Genomic DNA, 20,256 nt, shown 5'->3' on the forward strand with positions numbered 1-20,256 from the left:
GGTTAGGATGCCCATTACATTTTAATCTTAACCAATAATTGTAAAATTACTGAAGACAATTGCCATACAAAGCTGCATGAATAACCATTTTTCATATTATCTGGTGAAGATCCAGAGTTGATTAATGTTCCTTAATAGTCCTGCTCTTTAGAAAGAGCAACACCTTTCTACTAAAACTAAAAAGGGGTCAGATGAACAACTTAGCTGCAGTATGAATTAAAAGAAAATGAGATTGATGCTGCTGATTGCAAGAGATACAGTTTGAAATCTGGTGTCACTGATTAAAAATGGAGTACAGTAATGTATATGGGGAATATACGGAATGGGTGATCAGAATGTCCATTTATATTTGCTTATAATATGCGTTGTTTGCCTGGTAAACAAGTGAGGTGGTTAAATGAAATTACACAGCACCCATTCTGAAGCTTCATTGGTGGCTGTGAGCTGCCTGATTCAATTCAATCTGTTGTGTACATTACTCTATGTAGCCCTGAATAATTTAGGTTGTTCAACTGGTCCCCCTCCCTCCCACAATATCATTCAACTTATGCATAAAAAACAGTGGCGAAGGCTGTGTTCATTACCCTGTGGTAGACTTGACTCACAGTTCAGTGGCCAGGAGTAAGATCTCCTTAATAGCATTTAGTACTTTTATTTGGCAGAAGACCTATTTTTCCCTGCACAACAATAACGGCTCTGTGAGATAGAAAGCAGAGTAATTGGCCTAGTGCAACCCAGGGATCTTCCATGGCTGAAGGTCACCATTGTCATCTCTGTATGTGCATATAATATGCCAATATATTACTACTTTTGTCCTTTTGTTTAAAAAAATGCATTATTTTTCAATGATATACAAATATTTTTCACCCTCTAGTGCACCCACCATAAACTTTTCTCTGATATGAAAAAGAGAGAATATGGAACAATGTCGTAATTGTTCTTCTTGACATTTTAAAATCATTCTTATAATAATCGCAGAGCAGTAGATGCCAACAAAAATAAAATAACACAAAACTCTACAAACCTAAACAGTGTAATACAACCAGAGGAAATAAAAAGCCGAAATAATGAAATAAATGTACTCGCACTGCAGATATAGGAGTAGTGCATCTCAACATTCATACAAAAAAAATAGACTATTCAAGACATTGTGCACTAGTTTGAATCACAAGTGAACTACTACAGTGCAGTCCTAGGCTACATCAAGATAATATTAAGATCCAGTGAAGTGTCACTATAGCTTTCTACTGTTTGGTAAGACCATACTTAGGATACTGTTTCCTGTTTTGGTCACACAATACAAAAAAAGTTGTTGAGACTCTAAAAAGAGTACGGAGAAGAGCAACAAAGAGGATTAGGTGGTTAGAGGCTGTGATGAACAGTTACAGAAACTGAATATATCTAATTTAATGAAGAGAAGGACTAGATGTAACCTGATAGCAGTCTTCCAATATTTCAGGGGCTTTCATAAGAGAAGAAGAAGTCAACTTATTATCCAAAGCACCTGTGGGGAGGACAGGAAGTGACAGATGGAAAGTTGTCAAAGAGAGAGCCAACCTAGAATTAAAGAGAAATTTCCTGACAATGAGAACAATTAATCATTGGAACAACTTGGCTCCAGAAGTTGTGGGTACTTCAACCCTGGAGGTTTTTAAAATGAGATTGGACAAAGCCTTTGTCTGGAATGGTACAGGAGCAGGAGATTGAAGCTCTCCCTGCCAACTCTCTTATTCCATATTCTGTATCTAGGACAGGTTATAACATAGTCATGTTTAATAAGACATAATTGCTGTGTCCAGGCTGAGCCTATGAAAGGCCATAATTGGTGGGATAGTCAGAACTAAAAATGAGTGCTCTCAGTGACTGCATGGATTTGAGAAAATGTTTCTCAATCCCACTGTCTGAATTTTTTTTTCCTGAAACAAAGGATAGAAATGGTTTTATAGGCCTCCTTCAGCTGCTTTCTTAGTAATGCTGTAGAGGAATACTGTGGTTGATGCTATCAAAAGTGGGTGTGGAATCCTGAAAAATGAGTAGATCTCTGCTTCTATTTTGGTATTAATCATGTACTAAATGTTGAATTCAGGCTTTGTCTATGCTGTGGACTATTTGTTTCTAACAACAAAAGTAAATCTGGGTCCAGGAGAAAAGGACTCAAGTTCAGTTCTTGACAACTTCCAGACAGAAGGAGTAGAGGTCCCTCCCTGAGCCTCTGAGAAGTTACCACCAATCAGAGAAGACCTCCAAGAAATTATAGTCTTACTCATTATAAAACAGTTTTCTTGTGCAACTCCTAAAAAACATCTTGTCCCATGTATAAAGTGGCCAGTATTCCTTGGTTTAGGAAAAAGCATGCTAGGACACACTATCAGGATGTAAGTGTACAGATTGGTCACTAAATGAATCAAATATGTGCACAGATTTCTAAAATCCTCATGAATATGATGTGATAATTGCAGTCCTTTCTCCCTCAGAAATGACTGCCAAGAAAATGTAGGGCAGGATATTACTCTGTGCATCATCATTCTGGCATAAATTATCTTAACTTCATAAACATGGTAGGATATCAACATACTATAGCACACTTGAGTAACTTCGCAGGTATGAGTAAATCTACAATAATTCACTGAAAGAATATTGTATTTTTAGACCTGGGTCCTGATTGGGCTGAATGGAAAACCCACCACCGTCAAGCTGAGCAATGAACCGACTGCTTCAGAGCACTTTGCTTCCGTCTAAGCAATGAACAATAGAAGATTTGAGAGTGAGACTTATTCATTCCTTTCTCTAGATAGGAACTCCAATATAAAAAGAGGGGAGGTCCATTCAGACTGTGCCCCAGGATTCCAAGAGAAACGAGCAAAATGTACATTTATAATTCCTAGCTCAAGATGTCAGTGATTTGGGGGCAAGAGTAGTTGTGTGAGACTTCTTTGGCAGAAAGGCTAATCACCTCAGGGTTGGTGTGTCTTGTTGTGGCATGGATCAGCCTCTTAAATTGGAGAGGGATTGGGCGAATTGTGGAGGGGTTTCAGGAACTGAAAGAGATGCTTCTCAGAACCATGGTGGCTAGTGGATAGAATGCAATATTGCAAACTAATTCTGCTAACTGCCAGCAATTCGATCCTCAACGGCATGGTTGAGGATCAACTCAGCCTTCCATCCTTCCAAGGTCAGTAAAATGAGAGCCCAAGTATTAGGCTGGCAATATGAGGGCAATGTCCTGACTCTGTAAACTGCTTAGACCGGGCTGTGAATCGCTATGAAGCGATTGCCTTCTGCAATCTTAAAACAGAGTTCCTTTCTAGAACATTTAAAGACTGATGCCATTTACTGTTATTTTGTGCAGTTTTACACCAATGTTTTAATATTAGTTTTTAAACTTCATTAATTATATAAATGTATATCTGCCAACCATTGAGAGTCCTTAATTGGATTGTGGTAGGATACACATGTACTGAGTAAATAAATACAAATGTGAATACAGGTCCAGTTTGCCTGTAATACGTATTTTGAACCAGTTGAAATTTTTCAGAGGCATTCATACATAGAGCTTATTAGGTACCTAATTTGGACAATAAGATTACGTTTTTACTTCTTTCTCCCCCCCCCCTTTATTTACTGCTGGGAATTCTCTGGTGTATGCGTATATGCATGTATAAAGTTTCAAATCAATATTTTCTGAAACTGATTGACCCAGCAGAGGAAGCTAAGCATGAGATATATGAGTCAATTTAGTATTTGCTGTGTGATGAACCATACTTAACAACAAGGATGATAATCTCTTTGTAAAGACGGGTGAATTCAAAATGAAGTTTTAATCATGTAAGAGGATCTGATATGATTAATTTGCAGAGTATGCTCAGTATCATAAATGTAAATAATATGAAGACTGCAAGTGAAAATCATTTTCAGGTATCTGGTAAAAGTGAGATAAATAAAGGAGGTGTAAGTAGAAGGGTGCTGCAAAATGATTAATAAGCATGTTGGTGTTTAAATACAGAATTTACTCCTGGTGTTCAACTAGGTGTTTATTTACTTGACAATACTTTAAAATAGCCAAAAAACCAAAACATGTTGCGACTTCCATTTTAGGAAGAGTTATGCTCCAAACATCTATTAAAGTAAGCATGAAGATTTTTTTTTAAAGGTGACCTTTTCTGAAGATCAAAAGTTAAAACACATCCTCATACTTATAAAACACTTTGCATATCTAACTGTAATTACAAATTGGATTACAGTTGTTTTAGTGGGAAATGATAAGGCTTTATTATAAATTTGTTGGTTGCAGTTTACAACTCCAGTTAACGTGTGGCTTATTGTTACAATTTTCTAGCTGGGATTTTATGCTCTTTGCAACTATGTGGAGGAAATCATCTGTCCTGTTGGTATAAATATTAAATAGGTCAGGTGTTATATCTGAAAGTGTTGGTGAAATTCCATATTTCTGTGTTAATTGTGTTGTTATGTCTCATTACTATATTAATGTTTCCCAAAACATTATGGTGACTGTAAAACATATTTTTGATAGGCAGTGGGAGGCGGCCTTGCCTTTCCCAAGCGTGTGTTTTGGTCTTTGCCGTTCTATGTGTCCTGATGCAGCTTCGGGGTATGTATTATTTCACACCACCATGCCACATTTTCCTAGCTCTTAACACCAGCTTTGGAGACAAACTCACAGCCTTACTCTCACTTATTTGACAGTAAAGTTTACTTGAACATAACAACTTTAGTTGAGTTGCAGTGGCGCAGTGGTTAGACTGCTATACTGCAGGCTACCTCTGCTGGCTGGCTGCAATTTGGCAGTTCAAATTCCACCACACTCAAGGTTGACTCAGCCTTCCATCCTTCCAAGATGGGTAAAACAAGGACCCAGATTGCTGGATGCAATATGCTGACTCTGTAAACAGCAGAGAGGGCTATAAAGCACTGTAAATCAGTATACAAGTCTAAGTGCTATTGCTATAACATAATGATGAAGGTATGGTAGTGTTGATGATGCAAAAAAAATCAAATTTTGTACTGTCACTCCTGACATTACTAGCTGTAAAGTGTGCACTCAGCGAAAAGTAACCCTGTCTCTTGTTGAGGAGAAAAAAACAAAAGCATCAATCTTATGACATGAAATTAAAAATAGCAATAGCACTTAGACTTATATACCACTTAACATTGCTTTCCAGCCCTCTCTAAGCTGTTTACAGAGTCAGTATATTGCCCCCAACAATCTGGGTTCTCATTTTACCAATCTTGGAAGGATGAATCAAGCTTGAGCCCAGTCAGGATTGAACCCCTGGCAGTCAGCAGAACTAGCCTACAATACAGCATTCTAACCATTGCGCCACCACCACATCTCAGTGCCAATTTGGTCTAGTGGTTAAGGCACCAAGCTAGAAGCCAGGAGGCTCTGTGTTCTGGTCCCATGTTAGGCTTGAAAGCCACCCGGGTGACTTTGGGCCAGTCACCCTCTCTCAGCTCAACCTAGTTCACCTAGTTGTTATGAGAAAAATAGGAGGAGGAAGAAGTATGTTCACTGCCTTGAGTTATTTATACAAGTAATCAGGACAAAAACCTAATAGTTGAATAAACTAAAAATTAGAAAAAAATGAAAAAAATAAAACATCATTGTAGCTTTTTGTTGTCCAATGTCAATTACAATTAGTTGGAATAAATTGTTTAGCGCTGACAAGAACACAAATAGCACTTCAAAGCATAATGTCTTGTTACATGTATGAGAAGACTGGGCATAGATGCACTGAATCGGGGACTCAAATAATTTATGACTGTGAACTGCATTTTTGCATGTTTTTCTCTGAAGGCAATAAACATCTGAGATACCAAAATCAAGGCAGATTGCCTGAAACAGCAGACACATTCAAACTATCAGATCTGTAAAACAGCCAGCACACCTTAAAACAAAAGAATCTGAATGTAAATCTGACTGAGAAACTTTATTTTATCTTAAGAGAGTTCTCCAAAGAACTAGCCTTGACCTGTCCAGGAATGTGTCCCTGGCTCCCATAAATTACAAAACTTTAGGAACACTTTCTCTATGCTACTTAAAGATTTCTGGGTTGCACTTTGCTGCTTTAGCTGAGATAAGGTAGTAAACACTTCGCCCTGCTCTAACCATGGGCCTCAAGGAGTCCATGCTGTTCTCTAGAGTTACTACCCCCACCTTCCACCCCTATTCAAGTAGCTGTTTCTTCTACTACTTGATGATTTAGAGCTCTGATTTAGCACCTCTCCATCTCACCTCCCAAAGCCATTCTCACATACCATTGCATCATCTTTCTCATCAGATTTATCCTACCCTTCCTGAGTTTCCAAGGGAAATTATTGTGGGCTGCGAGAACAAAATGTAGTTGTGTTGCTTCTGCTGGTGACTCCCTGAGAGTCATCCCATAAATTAGCTACACCTGTTGAGGTGGTAGTGCCTCCTTCTTCTATAATCTGTTGATTTCCCCTCCTCCCTATATGCCTAATGTGGAAGGAGCTGGGTCATTTCCTATGCCTCGTACTTGGTATCTTACTATCTCCAAAGTGCTCTCCATCCCATATAAATCCTTCTCATCTTGACCAACGCCTAATGAGGCCAGTATTTGCTAAGGATGTTTATTAGTGTTTTGGTCGTGAAAGCAGTGCAACAACTGCAGAGCATGCACATCTGTTGCTGCCTTCTATGACCTGTCAGACACAGAACCTGTTTCTATCTGCATCTAGAACCTAGCCTTGCTTTCATCTTGTGCTCTTCCTTCCCATCTATCAACGGGAAGAGTGCTTCGCTGTGAATCCAGAGTGCAGGGGGCAGCTTCTTTTACAAGCAAAGACGGATGGAATACAGGATGAACCCTTATTGATGTTATCAAATTGCAAATGAAATGCTCCTGGGATTATTTGCTTAGTCATTGGTAAAAAGCCAGCCCATTTCCAGTGTAGTTTTTAGGAAGCCAGACATTTTGTAGAAAGCTAGATACCAAATCTCTTTCTGCAATTCTGGCTCCTTGTTGTCTGTGTGCATTTGCTTCTTTTTTTGTATGTGGCCTTTGCTACTTCAAACTGCTTCTTTCAGAGGTTTTTAGCTCCTTTCCTCTGGTGCAAAAAAAGAGGAACACTGTTTTCTTGCCTGGTTGTTGATGACACTTGTGGGTAGAATCCATAAGTACCTTGTTGGGCTACCTGGAGGTCATTGCAACACATCTTTACAAGATTGGGCTTGTCTCACTTTGCCCATCCACATATTCCCAGACATTGCTTATTGCAGACATTATATTACCAGACATCCCAGACACTGGGAACTGAAACTGCCAATATCCTATCGGAGCAAAATTTGTGGATTAGGACATCTGCAGGGTTTTGCTTACATGCAAAATGATCTTGGGTGAACAGGGGTTCGTCTATTCATTAAAATGATATATCTACTTATATATATCATTGCTCATAAATTCCGGTATTAAATATGTTGATTTATTAGATTTTATCCTGACTTTTGGGACATCATAAGATATCTCACAAAAAGATCTCTTAAGAAATATGGCCACAAAAATAAAAAAAAAATCAGAATATTAAATCAGCAGAAACAGTAGAATTGCATTAAAATTCAAAGCTAGGGACCAAAGTATCAAACAAAGTTACTCTCTGAAGATACTGACATGTAAAATATATTACAGCAGTTTTATTTGAAATGTAACTATGAATTTGATTGCATATACATTTATCTATATTGGCGATTTGGCAAAAATCATTTGAGCATTTTGCAATCCTTTCTTAAGAGCTGGGAGGCATTTGTTGGCTACAACTGGGGAGATATACAGCTTAGACTATACCCGCAGATATTAATTTGAGAGAGTGTGGGCATAAGCAAAATACATGTCTAAAAAATATACCACAGCCCTAAAAATGCTCCAAGATTCTAATAAACATAGCCAATCGTTTTGGAATAAACAGGCAAAAAACTGAAATTTTAGCATTAAGGACAATGTGACCATGTAAATAGAGAGTGGAAGAGGAAGGGATATGTTTATAGATATTTAAACATAAACATTTAGTTCCTGAATTAACATACTTATTATTTTAATAGGTGATCCTCAACTTACAACCATTCATTTAATGACTGCTCGAAGTTATAACAACAATAAAAAACTGACTTACAATTGGACCTTGCATTTATGACCATCACAGCATCCCCAGGGACAGAAGTTCAGAATTTGGTTACTTCGCGTCTGGCTTATATTTATGATGGTTGCAGCATCCCAAATTCCTGTATTTTACTTTGGCAGCCTTCCCAGCTATCATCTGATAGCAAAGTCAATGGGGTTAAGTTGCAATTACTTAACAATTCCATAATTCACTTAACAAGTGAAGTGATTTGCTTAATAACTATGGCAAAAGGGTGGGTTTGTGACTCATTTAACAACCATCTTTCTTAACATCAGAAATTCTGGTCCCAATTTTAAACTACTTGTATTGAGAACAAAATTATTAAAGCTTGTAGTGTAACAAAAAAAAATGAAATCCATATGGTCCAATAAAACACCAAGAATTAAAAATTAAGATTTTATCATAGATGAAAGAGAAATAAATCGGCAGCTCCAAATTTTCAGATATATATCGGGCCCAATTGGCAAAAGAAACTCATGACCTTTTTTTTTGGAAACATGTGAAAGAGGGCTTCATCCTGCAGTGTATAGACAATGGCTAAGATGATGATGATGACGACAATGTGATGACACACACAAACACAAACACATAAAACCGGTGGTGGGTATAGATTTACCCTATATGATTACAAAATTCTTTCATTTTCTTTAATTGAAATCTTTGCAATGTCACGTCGTATTAATCATTATCATAGAATATACAGACAAACCTTTTTTTTCATTTAGTAGGTTCCTTTTACCTTGACTGCTCCCAAGAACATTAGTCAAGTGCCTCTCTTTCCACTACAATGGCATGATGCCATTGCAGAGACTTTTTGGGGGGGGGGGTGGATTTGCTGGCTGCAGATTTAGATAACGGCACATGTCACACTATTAAAAGTTACTGAGCAAAGAGGAAAAAGAAGAAACTGAAGAGAAAAGGTGTCGGCTATTTTTAGTTGCTTCCATAAATCTTCCATTCTACGTAGTTTTTGTTTAAAACTTTGACTTGCTTAATGCTTTCAAGGATGGCAGCAGCTTCTCCTGCTGTCCAGGTTTTAGAATCACAACTTGGCCCTCTGTTAAGGTTTCACCAGTGTTAATCAATGTTATTTTAGGGATATATGCCTCTTTCTTTGCTTCTGAATATATCATATACTTGTGAAACATGTTACATATTGTGCTGATGCTCTGCTGATGTATACTTGTGCCTAGTATTTTGGATTATTTGACAGTGTTTTAAAAATATATATATTTTGTTCCAGTAAAAAGATACAAAACAGCAGAACCAAAGGCTTAGGCGCCTATTTGAAAGGAAAATAATGGTCCGAAGGACTGCAGAAGAGTGAGAGCCTATTTGTTTACCCAGCTCCTTGATTGATTAGACTGAAGAAAGTTCAATCAACAGAAAATTCTTGATAAATGCAAATGTTAGCTTTTACTGCCAAGATCATCACCCACCAGATAATTAGCTAGTGTATCTGTAAATTGATCGATCAAGTGCTATGGTAGGGAAAACAATCCAACTCTGAAAGCATGCCCACCCTTAAGACAGGATCAGGGCTTGCCTGAAACTCCTCATAAGGGCTTGCTTGCTGATCTGGACTTTTCACCCCATGGTAGGACTTTTGTATTACTCAGTAAATCTGATTTAATCCACCCAAGTAATCTGATGCCTCTTTCACAATTTTCCTTTTATTTTTTCAGGTGAAACAGTTGATCCTGCCCCATCAAAGCCAAGGACTTGCATAGATACTCTGGGTTAAATTCTGGAACTGCTTTTTAGAGCTTAGTTGCTAGTTATCTCTCCCCCCCCCCCCATATCTTGCATATTCATAGTTTCAATTCATTCTAAACGTGCCCTGGGGCCCATGTGGTCTTGAAAGCTGTGTGTGTGTGTCTCTCCCCCCCCCTCCAATCCTTTCATAGCCATTCTGGTATCTAGCCTCCATTTCCAGGGCCAGGCTTCTATGGTTGCCTCCCCCAACACTCTTAAATCACATCATTACCTCGAGATATTCTATTTGCTTTGTAGGCCAGAGTAAAACTTCATTTTATGGGAAAGCATTCATTAAGTCAAAATTGTGGGTTTCTATGCCTGATAAACTTTATTTCTATTTTGATATACGGAGAAGCTACATCTGAAGCATGACTTGTGGCCGTTCAGGGAATATAGAGGATTTGGAGAATCTGCTACTGAAGTTTGTGGCCATTTGGCAGCATCTCAGATCTATTATTGTAAATTTTTTTTTATTGCACAATAATGGGCAGAACACTGTTTAGTTTCCTCCATTATCCCCATGAGAATTTCTTCTAGCAGAACTGTAGCTGGATGTTTCATCTGGTAGTACTTTCTTTATGAGAGCATTCCAAAGATAACCAAGATATTTGTTTGTTTGGGGTGTGTGTGTTGTGTATTTAATCTTTTTAAAATGCACGATCAAAACATTGGTAGAAAAAAAAGGATATTCTGCATTTTTGCTACTATTCTAATAATTTGGGACAACTCTAGAAATTTTACCATTTTAGTCTGGAACCAGTAACAGAAACAGTTCTTGCTTGATTTCTTACTAGCCAATAACCCGGCATTGCCTGGGTATTTATTGATAGGGGGAAAATGTCCGTACCAAATGTAATTTCTAATGTTGGATTTTCCCCCTTACCAGAGGGAGCCCCCTTGTGAAGTACTCTGAAACCGTTACCATGACAGTCCATTGCGCTGCCCAGTAGGAGTCATTTTATGGCAGTACAGTAGAAGCCATTTTAAGGCACAACAGGCTGTATCTTAACAGAACACACACCCTGAGGGGTTTTAGGGGTGTCTCACCTCCCCCCCCCAGTATTTGTTTCCAGAGAGTAAGTCATCTGTATACCAAGTTTGGTTGAAATTGCTTGAGGCGTTCCAGAGTTATGCTGGAAAACACACAGACACACAGACACACACACACACACACACACACACACACACACGGCTCACAATTGTTCTTTTCATATTTTGATATATATTAATTTCTATAACCCCATCTCAATATTTAAACAATCAGGAAAAAAGCAGTATTGGTTCATATGCCCGGGGCAGATATACTAAATTGCCTTCTCTTTTGCCACAAATACTCTGCGCGTATTCTAAAGATAAAATTTGCAGCTTTGGACTTGATTGGTGGAGAGTAATTATTCCCCACATAACAACAACTATATGGAGTCATGCTGTAGGTTCAGATTTATGAGGAATTACCTTATGTTCTGCCATCAAGCTGCATCCAGGCAATTTTGCAGGTGTGTGTGTGTATGGCAGAAGGTTTAACTTTTCCAGTTAGAATTTCCACTTCCTGATGCCAACACATGACAGGAGTCTGGACTTTCCAGTTTCAGCAGTTTTCATTGTTAATTGTCAGACAGGTGTTTTTCAATTTACAAAACAGAAGGAAAAAAAAAACCCAGAAATTGCAAGGAAGCTTAAATGTACATCCTGTAATCTTTTAAACTCTCATGGCATTATGCTTTGCCCAGAAGAATGGGATTTAAAAGTGCTTTTAGTGGAATTAAGATCAATTATTGCACAGATTGTTTCCTAATTGGGCATATTTACTAGCATATAAAGATAACCTGCATATTTGTTTCTCTGGGGATCTATTTTTAAACTTTAGAATCAGAATGGATCCAGTTTGCCATATTAACTGCTTCACAACAACTAGCCCAATCAAAGATTGCTTTTTGCATCTACCTAATGGCTCATGCAGTGTAGCTCCAGATGAAGCTATTTTAAATACATCAATTAATACAGATTAGTTATTGCCCTGCTCCATCTGGGAAAGACAGCAACCTTTTTGTTAATGAAGATGATGGGATAAGCTCCTTGGAAAATAGCACACAAAATAGTTGTTGTTTTCATTGAAGTTCTTTTAAATTGATATAATCAGATATTCCTTTTGGCTAACAAATGACTGGAGTTATAAAAACAAGTAAAGGCATACAAATGTAATTTATTTGTGCTGTTCGTTTGGCTTATACAGTAATAAGTTTTTCATGAAATGCATTCATTCAAATTTTTCAAAATGTGTAATGCTTTTCAATTCTCTACATGGCAATTGTAGAATGTATCTATTTGGTTTAATCAGATTTAATGTCTATTAATTTTGTGGGCTTAATTATTTATATAACCCTATGAAAGCTATAAAGATGTCCTAAAAACAGTAGTATCAAGTCCCTCAGAGGACTAAATCCGGAATGTAAAAAAGCCCCAAATCCTAATTCTAAGGGTGGTTATTTTTGAATTGGCTGAGGTGGGTCAAGCATTGTGGTATGTCAGACATGTGCAAGAATATATCCTTGGAATGCTTTTGCTATGCTAACATATGTCTTCTATTAACATGCTAGTATGTTGTTAACGTCTGGTTAAGAGCTAGTGTAAATAGTTTTCTTCCCACTGAAATGCGAGTAAAAGCATTTAAAGAGGCTGGGAGAGAAGAGGAAATTTAACCTGCTTCTTTACCCTGTTGTTATGTAATTGAAAGGCTCTAGAACCTCTGGAACTTTCTGCTTCATAGTAAAGGTTTGTCAAGTTAGAAGAGGTCTAGGAAAATCTAGCTTCATGTCATTGTATATTGATTATAGTATATTTGGATAAGATACCGCAAAATTCTGACTAATTTGTTTTTATGTGAAAATAGCATGGGGGAGAGAACTGACCTCTGAGGAATTGTCAGGCACAAGAAACCAGGAGCCAGGACAGAGTTTAGAAACATTGTGAATATTCCCTGCTACTTATACTCAACAATCAGATCTACTAACAGTCAATGCCAATTGGTGCGAAATAATAATCAAAGGACTTTAAAGGGGGGCTGGACTGAGGTTGCTTTCAGAGGCATAAGGGACTCCGGAGTGATGATGCGTTTGACACACCTTCAGGCTCTTCCTGGTCATCTCCTACAGGAATACCAAACCTTTTGCTAAATTTGTAGCATCTACCAAAACCAATACCAAAATAAAATTCCAATGGAATTTTCAATGGAATGGACATTGATATTTCTGTTTAGTTTTCCTTGTATTGTCCATCAAGGTAACTGGCAACTTGATTGTTAAGCAATGTGATGTCTAAGTGAAACCATGATTGTGCTTATGATCTTACTACAGCTTTCCATTGCTTCACAGACTTGCAAAAGATGTGAAGGACTGGTTGTAAAGTTACTTTTTCATATCATCATAACTACAAACAATTGCTAAATATGGACTGCCTGTAGTCTTTGTTGTATAAGAACCATGGGACAGAGATATCTCTGTCTAACTTACAAGTTGTTAAAAAATTAAAAATTTGGAATAGGCCAGAAATTACCCTATATGATAGAATCCAGAAAGGAGTTATTTTCCTCACCCAAAGTTTTACAACAGCCAGCTTAAGACAAGTGAAACCAAAGCTGCTTTTAAGAAAAAAAAGTATGATATTTTCTTTGTCAGACTGCTTACATTTCCTGCCTAAATTAAGTATGCCAGTGATTTATCTTATACGTTCAAAAATATCACATACAACCCAGAGCAATTCATAAATGAAAAAATAACTGTAATAAACAGGTTAAACGTTTCTAAAAAATCTGCTATAATCACGATAATCAGAGGTGTAGAGATTTAATCTATAATGCTTTTATCAAATTGGTTGGCAAATTCTTTTCCTATATTAGTGTCTGATATATTAGGTCTAACTACCGTACTTGAAAGAGTTCCATAGAAAACTCAGTGTGGATCCACTGGAGATGGGAAAAAATAATGGGTGGGGCTGAGGCATGGTCCATGAGGCCTTTTCAACGCAATGACCTTAATACAGATGCTAATCTCTGATCAATCATATTTCTCCTGATTTTTAACTATTGCTGATTTAAACTAGATTACATTTAGTCTATATTAATCTATAGAAGTTACTCAGAAGCAGATGCATTAACCATGTTAGTCATTTGTTTAACTGGCACTTCAAGAGAATCACAATTGAAATGGTAAAAGGAGCTCATGTGGTGTAGCTGTTAAAATGTAAGGATTAGAGCCAGGTTCAGACCCATCCTCAGCTATGTAACTATGTAAACTCAGGGATACCTCAGTCATACTCTCCTAACCCAAACTATTCAAAAAAGGACAAAAAAGAAAATGAAGGAGAAATGCTGAGCTACATGAGAACAAACACCCACAATGCTGTAAAGTAGAGTTTCTCTTAGTTTTCCAGTCCTGCTGATATTAGGATTGCTGCCTTGATTTTGTTATTTCAGTTTCAAATATGGATTGGTAGTGCTTAAATAATAATAAAAATGTTTCAATAGGGTGCTCCATGATATGCACACCATTCTACAAAAAGAAATTTAAGAGGGAGGAATATATTTAGATAAAATAAAGCTCTCAGCTAGGTATTCCAACTCACATCCCAGGGGCCACATGCAGTGTTGGACAGCTAGTTAGTAATACTGCCCCACATGAATATAAACCAGTGGTGAAATTCAATTTTTTTTACTACCGGTTCTGTGGGCATGACTTGGTGGGCATGGCAGGGGAAGGATATTACAAAATCTCCATTCCCACCCCACTGTGGGCCAGCCAGAGGTGGTATTTGCCAGTTCTCTAACTACTCAAAATTTCCACTACCGGTTCCCCAGAACCTGTTAGAATCTGCTGGATTTCACCCCTGTTCCACACCAATAAGAAAGTTGTATTGGACTACAGCCCCTATCATTCCCCACAATCTGGTAGAAATCAAAAGCCAACATAAGAATGCCAAAGGAAGGCAAATATGCTGGACTTATTCCTGTTTCCACCAGTAAGTAAATTTCACTCCTGCTGTAAACCTTTTAACCTTAGTATATGCTTTTATGATATACAACTATATTATATATATTTATACGCGGTCCAAGACAATAGCTCTTCACTCAATGCAGCCCAAGTAAGCCAAAAGGTTGGACACTCATGCTAGAGGTTGGTAAATCTTATGGATTATATTTTTTCCAGACATTAGTCAACATTCATGTTACTTGCTTACCTCTTATTAATGTGAGTAATATTTTAATTATTCATAGGCATCAAAATTCCAGTGTTTTGAGTCATCTTGAAGGAGTCTTCAAGAAGTTAATAAACTCAGACTCTTATATATGAGTGCAACTTATACGTGTAAATTGGAGTATTGAGGCGAGTAAGAAATCCTCTGAAGATTTCTAAGGTTATTGGGTGCTTAAATTCACAATAGAAAGGAATCCATATATAAGAGTGAAGTGTTAAATATGGAATATGAGAAGATTCAGTTTCATACTTTTTCCCCTTCTCTCTGTACAAGTATCTTTATAGCTTTTATTTAATCTTTGGAATTTAATATCATTGTAAATTTTGTATAAGATCCATGATTTTTATTCTCAAATGGTTGAATGCTTCATTACTAAGGCTGCGATCTTAGGCACGTGTATTTGGTAGAAAGCCTTATTGGATTCAGTAAAGAGTTTTGGGTAAGTAAATATTAATAAAATCAGACAAGAAATTTTGTAAAGTCAACAGTCTTTATTACAGAAGTATAACATCACATTTGGCTGAACTTTTAATAAACTTTGTCCATTAGAAAAAAACCAAAATAAAATGTATGTACTCTAGACAGCTAAAATAACTGTCCTTGGAATAGATTTCATATCAATAAGGAACTCTCCTGTATAAATAAATCCCCTTACAAAAAAAAATCAAGTGAATACATTCAAAGGTGTCACTTTTTGACAAGTAATATGTTTATTTTTCAACAGTATAAGATGAGTGAAAGAGATCTTCAAGGACTTATTACAACTCAAAGAAATAGCAACATAGGTAACTTAAAAAAACCTTTTATTGTTCTCTTTTCAATGTATGCATTTTAGCTTTCCTTACAATGTGATTATGTTAGTTACACATCGATTACAGGTAGACCTCAATTGAACAACTATTCATTTAGTGACCGTTTGAAGTTATGACAACACTGAAAAAAGTGAATTATGATCACTTTTCACAGGAATGTTGAAACATCCCCAAGGTTATGTGATCAAAATTCAGATGCTTGGCAACTGGCATGTATTTATTATGGTTTCAATGTCCTGGGGTTATGTGGTCACCTTTTGTGACCTTCTCACAGACAAAATCAATGGGGAAACTAAACTCACTGAACAATGTGTTGCTACTGTACCTTAACAAGTGCAGTGATTCAGTTAATAACTGTCTGGCTTAGCAATGGGAGCTTGGAGCTCAATTATGGCTGTAAGTCAAGGATTGTCTGTATGTAGAATTTATCATTTGTAAAGTTTGACCTACTGAGTTGATTGCATTTTATGCAGGTGCGCTCTAAACTGCCAATAGTTCTTTTGCTCTATGGTGGAAGAGAAACACTCTTAGTAATAGAAGTTCAGTGTTGCATCTAGCACTTCAAAAGACTTGGAACCCTTGATGATATTATTGTACTTCTGTATAGCTTAAAATGAGGGAAGAAGAAAGGAGAAGCCAGGAGGGAAAATAGTGTGCCCAATGGAGCTGATTTCCAAGCAATGTGATTAGAATTACACTCAGCCTTAAATAAATTGTTTGCTGATGCAGACTGGATAGTATATAAAAATGAGTATAAGGACATATGTTTTGTATTTTCCATTAGCATGTTTGGCAATTTACCGCCTTAAAATAAAGGCTGAGATTGCTAAAATAATGTGCTTTGCCAGAATATCAAGATGTATAGTATTGACATTATCAGATTGGAAAAAAGATTCTGAAATGTCATGAATTACATTTATGAGCATTCATTGCAATACATCCTTAAGTAGATATGTTGGTATAAGTTAATTTTCTTTGAGCTAGTCAGAACCAATTTGCAAGACTGATTATCTGTAGGCTACTTCATTTCTATTAGATACTTTCCAATGTATGTTAGTATGATGGGTTTCTTTAAGGCATGTGTTCTACTATTGATTGGATTGAATTTTTGTAATGCTTAACACAGATCTATTTAAAGCAATGGGATGAGTGTCAGTGCATTTAGATTAAGCATGAATAAATGTATGTGGATCCAACTTTCTTACCTTATTCCCGTAACGTGCTTAGGCAGAACCAAATATTAATAATCTAAATCAGAGTTATACAACATTTCTTATTGGGAGGGGTTGGTTGTTCATTTTAAATTAAGGGGCCTAGAAGAAGTGAAATAGAAATACCACTGAGGCAAAACAAAACAAAAATGCCTCTCTTTGAATGATTTAGCTTTTGCAGTTTATTCAATATAGAAATTTAAAATGTTTGGATTCTAGATATTTGTAACTATGCCTATAATATAACATCAAAACTGAACAATTGTAGTGCTGTCATCCTCAGGTCTTTTTTTTGGTGGGGGGGTGTCACAAAACTGGAACTAGACAGCTGCATGTAATTTATGAATCACAACAGCCTTTTTCAACTGGGCATCTTTATGAAGTTTAAGCGGATGTACGTTTTAAGTAGTAAGTGATTTAAGCAGTCAAATTAAAATCTGAATGTTTTGGTTGTGTAGTTTTCTGCATATTTTCCTACCTTAAAGAGTAGTTCTTCTTATTTTGTATTTGTAACATAATCATTTTCATAGGCTGCAACTTTGTTTAGAAAAACAAAGACAGTGTACTAGACAGTGTAAACTTTCCTTTTAAAGTTACACTTTTTAAACTATCATGTTTATTTTTGTTTACTCCAAATGTCCTAAATTTCTTACAATGTAATGTTTAATTTTATTCAACAATCTGAATTGTTTTATGCATCTACTAGACAATTTGGTTGTTCGTATGAAAAATGGGCTTAAAAGTTCAAAGTACAAACCTGTTGATTATGAAGAACTCTATGCAATTACTGAAGCAAAGAAATTACAGTCTGCTAACATCCTTTTAAAGGTAAGTATCTGTAAATCTTGATGGATGTTATATGCAATTCTAGCTGTTCAAGGAAAATGCTCCGTAAAATCCAGTGTGTAGCAGCATTCATTAAAGTATATCCTACTAGACATTAGGCAGAGTATGGATGAAAACAGGAAGTCAGCAAAGATTGCTAATTAGTAACAGGATTAACAATTGGATTGTAAAACTAGCTGAATCTTTTATCAACTGATCTGAACTTGTGCCATCAATTAGTTTGATTGAGTATTGATGCTTATAGAGTTTGTGCAATTTGTGAATGCCACTGGAAACTTTCTAAAGCCTTCCTTTTCTAGTTACGCAATTGTCTTTTTTATCCCTCTGTTTGAAGCAGTTTATAAAATTATTAGCAACACAGAGTAAAACTAAAACTTCCTTAGATTACAGTTGGCTTCTGGAGACTACATGGACATGTAGTTCAAGTTCAACTATGGAGATTTGGCAACAATATGAATATGGTTTGCCTTTGTCTTCTGTGGAGAAAAGCAATAAAACATGTATCACAGAATTGAAATGTATCTTATGTACCTGTATGTAGTATCACAATGCATTTATGAACTTGAGTTTGTATTGTGACATCATGATGAACATTTTAACAACAAAATCTCCCTTCCTTCCTTCCTTCTTTCCTTCCTTCCTTCCTTCTTTCCTTCCTTCCTTCCTTCCTTCCCTCTCTCCCTCCCTCCCTCCCTCCTTCCCCCCTCCCTCCTGCCATAAAGATTACAGAGATAATTGCTTTTTGGAAATGTAAAGCAAAAAGGTTCATGTAGTAAATCATAAGAGCATGACTATTCAGTTTTGTTAACTTTTTAGTTAAAGTAATAAATATAGATTGTAAATATTTTCTTTTTGCAAATTTAAGTAAACCCTATCATTAGGATGCTCTCTGCTCTTTTTTGAATTTTTATAATATTTGAAAAAAGATTCCTTTCAATTTCACCGTAGTATATTAATTACTGTAAAAGCATTTTCATTTTATTAAGGTATAAATTGGCCTGTTTTATTTTAGCATGTTGTGCAACCCAGTGGTTGTAATTAGTAAACCATGATTTGTATCACCTAGAATATAATCCCAACCAACTGTGATTTATTTAGCAAATCATAAGTAATAATATTACATAAATCCAATCTCTCTCAGCCTAACTCGGTCTGTTCCAAGTTAAGGCAGCCACTCAAGAAAATATAATGAAAGAGTTTTCAGCACGAGAACATAGTGACATTTGAAACTGCTTCCTTGTCACTGTGAACTGCACATTTATCAAAGGTAAATTGAATAAAGAGCCCAGCTAGTCCCTGGTCCATTTAATCCAGCTTTCTATATCACACAATCACTGTATTGTGGAAGGTCTCAGCATTCAAAATGACAGGATTGTGTTCTTGTGAACAACAATGTTACATTTAGTTGATTTATTCTTCATATTTACAAATACACGAGATTTGCTGTGAAATGCTGCAGCACAGATTGATCCTGTTCAGGTTGCCACTAATAAACCATATCCTTTTCTAAATACACCATTCGGTTTCTAGGTTTCCCTTCACTCTTCCTCTTTTAAGAATCAACCAACATACTGTGTCATATTAGGCAAGTTTGATTCTCATTGGACATTTTCGAATTGTTTCTTCCCTTAGCTTCATTTCCTCTTTACAAAAAGACATTTCCCCCCTCATGCATTTGGAAACCTGAGCTTGTTCATACCTGCTTTTTGTGCAACGAAAGTGCTGGTTTGTCTTAATGAGGATCTCCACTGATTTCACAATGAATTAATAGGCTGTTCTAATAAGCAGCTCTTAGGTTCTGTTTAATATATTTTGCCCCAGCTTTTCATATAGAGGAATGCTTAAGTAGCTTAAAATCTGAACAAGCTATAATTAGTAATCACAATATATGAGGCCGTATGTTTCCATAACATGGAGAGGTCGGGTTGCAGTGAAAATGAATGTAATGTGTAAACAGGGAAGATTTTGTTCCTTCACTTGAGTAGGAAACACAATGACCAGGCAACTGCTGTGATTGCTTAGCTATTATGAATTGCAGCACAGCAATCTGTGGGGACATATGATTTAGTTTGCAGTTCTTTGTGTATCCCTGCCAGAACTCTTGCAGCTGATAACAGTCTAACCCTCTTAGGAAGGTCTCTCTTCTGTTATAAGAACAGTTCTGATACCTAGAACTTGAGTGCCATTCAAATACTAAGATATTAGGAAAGGGGGAGACTGCA

General features: G+C 36.6%; 1 protein-coding gene and 1 long non-coding RNA gene across 2 annotated transcripts in view; one reads left to right on the forward strand and one right to left on the reverse strand.

Moving 5' to 3' along the window:
• The window catches only part of LOC148049366 (uncharacterized), a 41,758-nt gene extending 30,126 nt beyond the window's left edge, over positions 1–11,632 (reverse strand). Inside the window, exon 1 of the long non-coding RNA XR_015696034.1 lies at positions 11,371–11,632. This is a non-coding gene — a long non-coding RNA (uncharacterized LOC148049366). The remainder of the gene's footprint in view (positions 1–11,370) is intronic.
• Positions 1–20,256, forward strand: part of CCDC148 (coiled-coil domain containing 148) — a 146,607-nt gene that overhangs the window by 24,212 nt on the left and 102,139 nt on the right. The window contains exons 2-3 of the mRNA XM_014053361.2: positions 15,890–15,950; positions 17,895–18,016. Of these exons, the coding sequence (XP_013908836.2) occupies positions 15,896–15,950; positions 17,895–18,016 (177 nt within the window). The 5' untranslated portion in view covers positions 15,890–15,895. The remainder of the gene's footprint in view (positions 1–15,889; positions 15,951–17,894; positions 18,017–20,256) is intronic.

This window comes from Thamnophis sirtalis, unplaced genomic scaffold (assembly GCF_051295495.1).
Source record: "Thamnophis sirtalis isolate CommonGarterSnake01/CBP01778 unplaced genomic scaffold, rThaSir2_p1.2 scaffold_1, whole genome shotgun sequence".
NCBI lineage: Eukaryota > Metazoa > Chordata > Lepidosauria > Squamata > Natricidae > Thamnophis > Thamnophis sirtalis.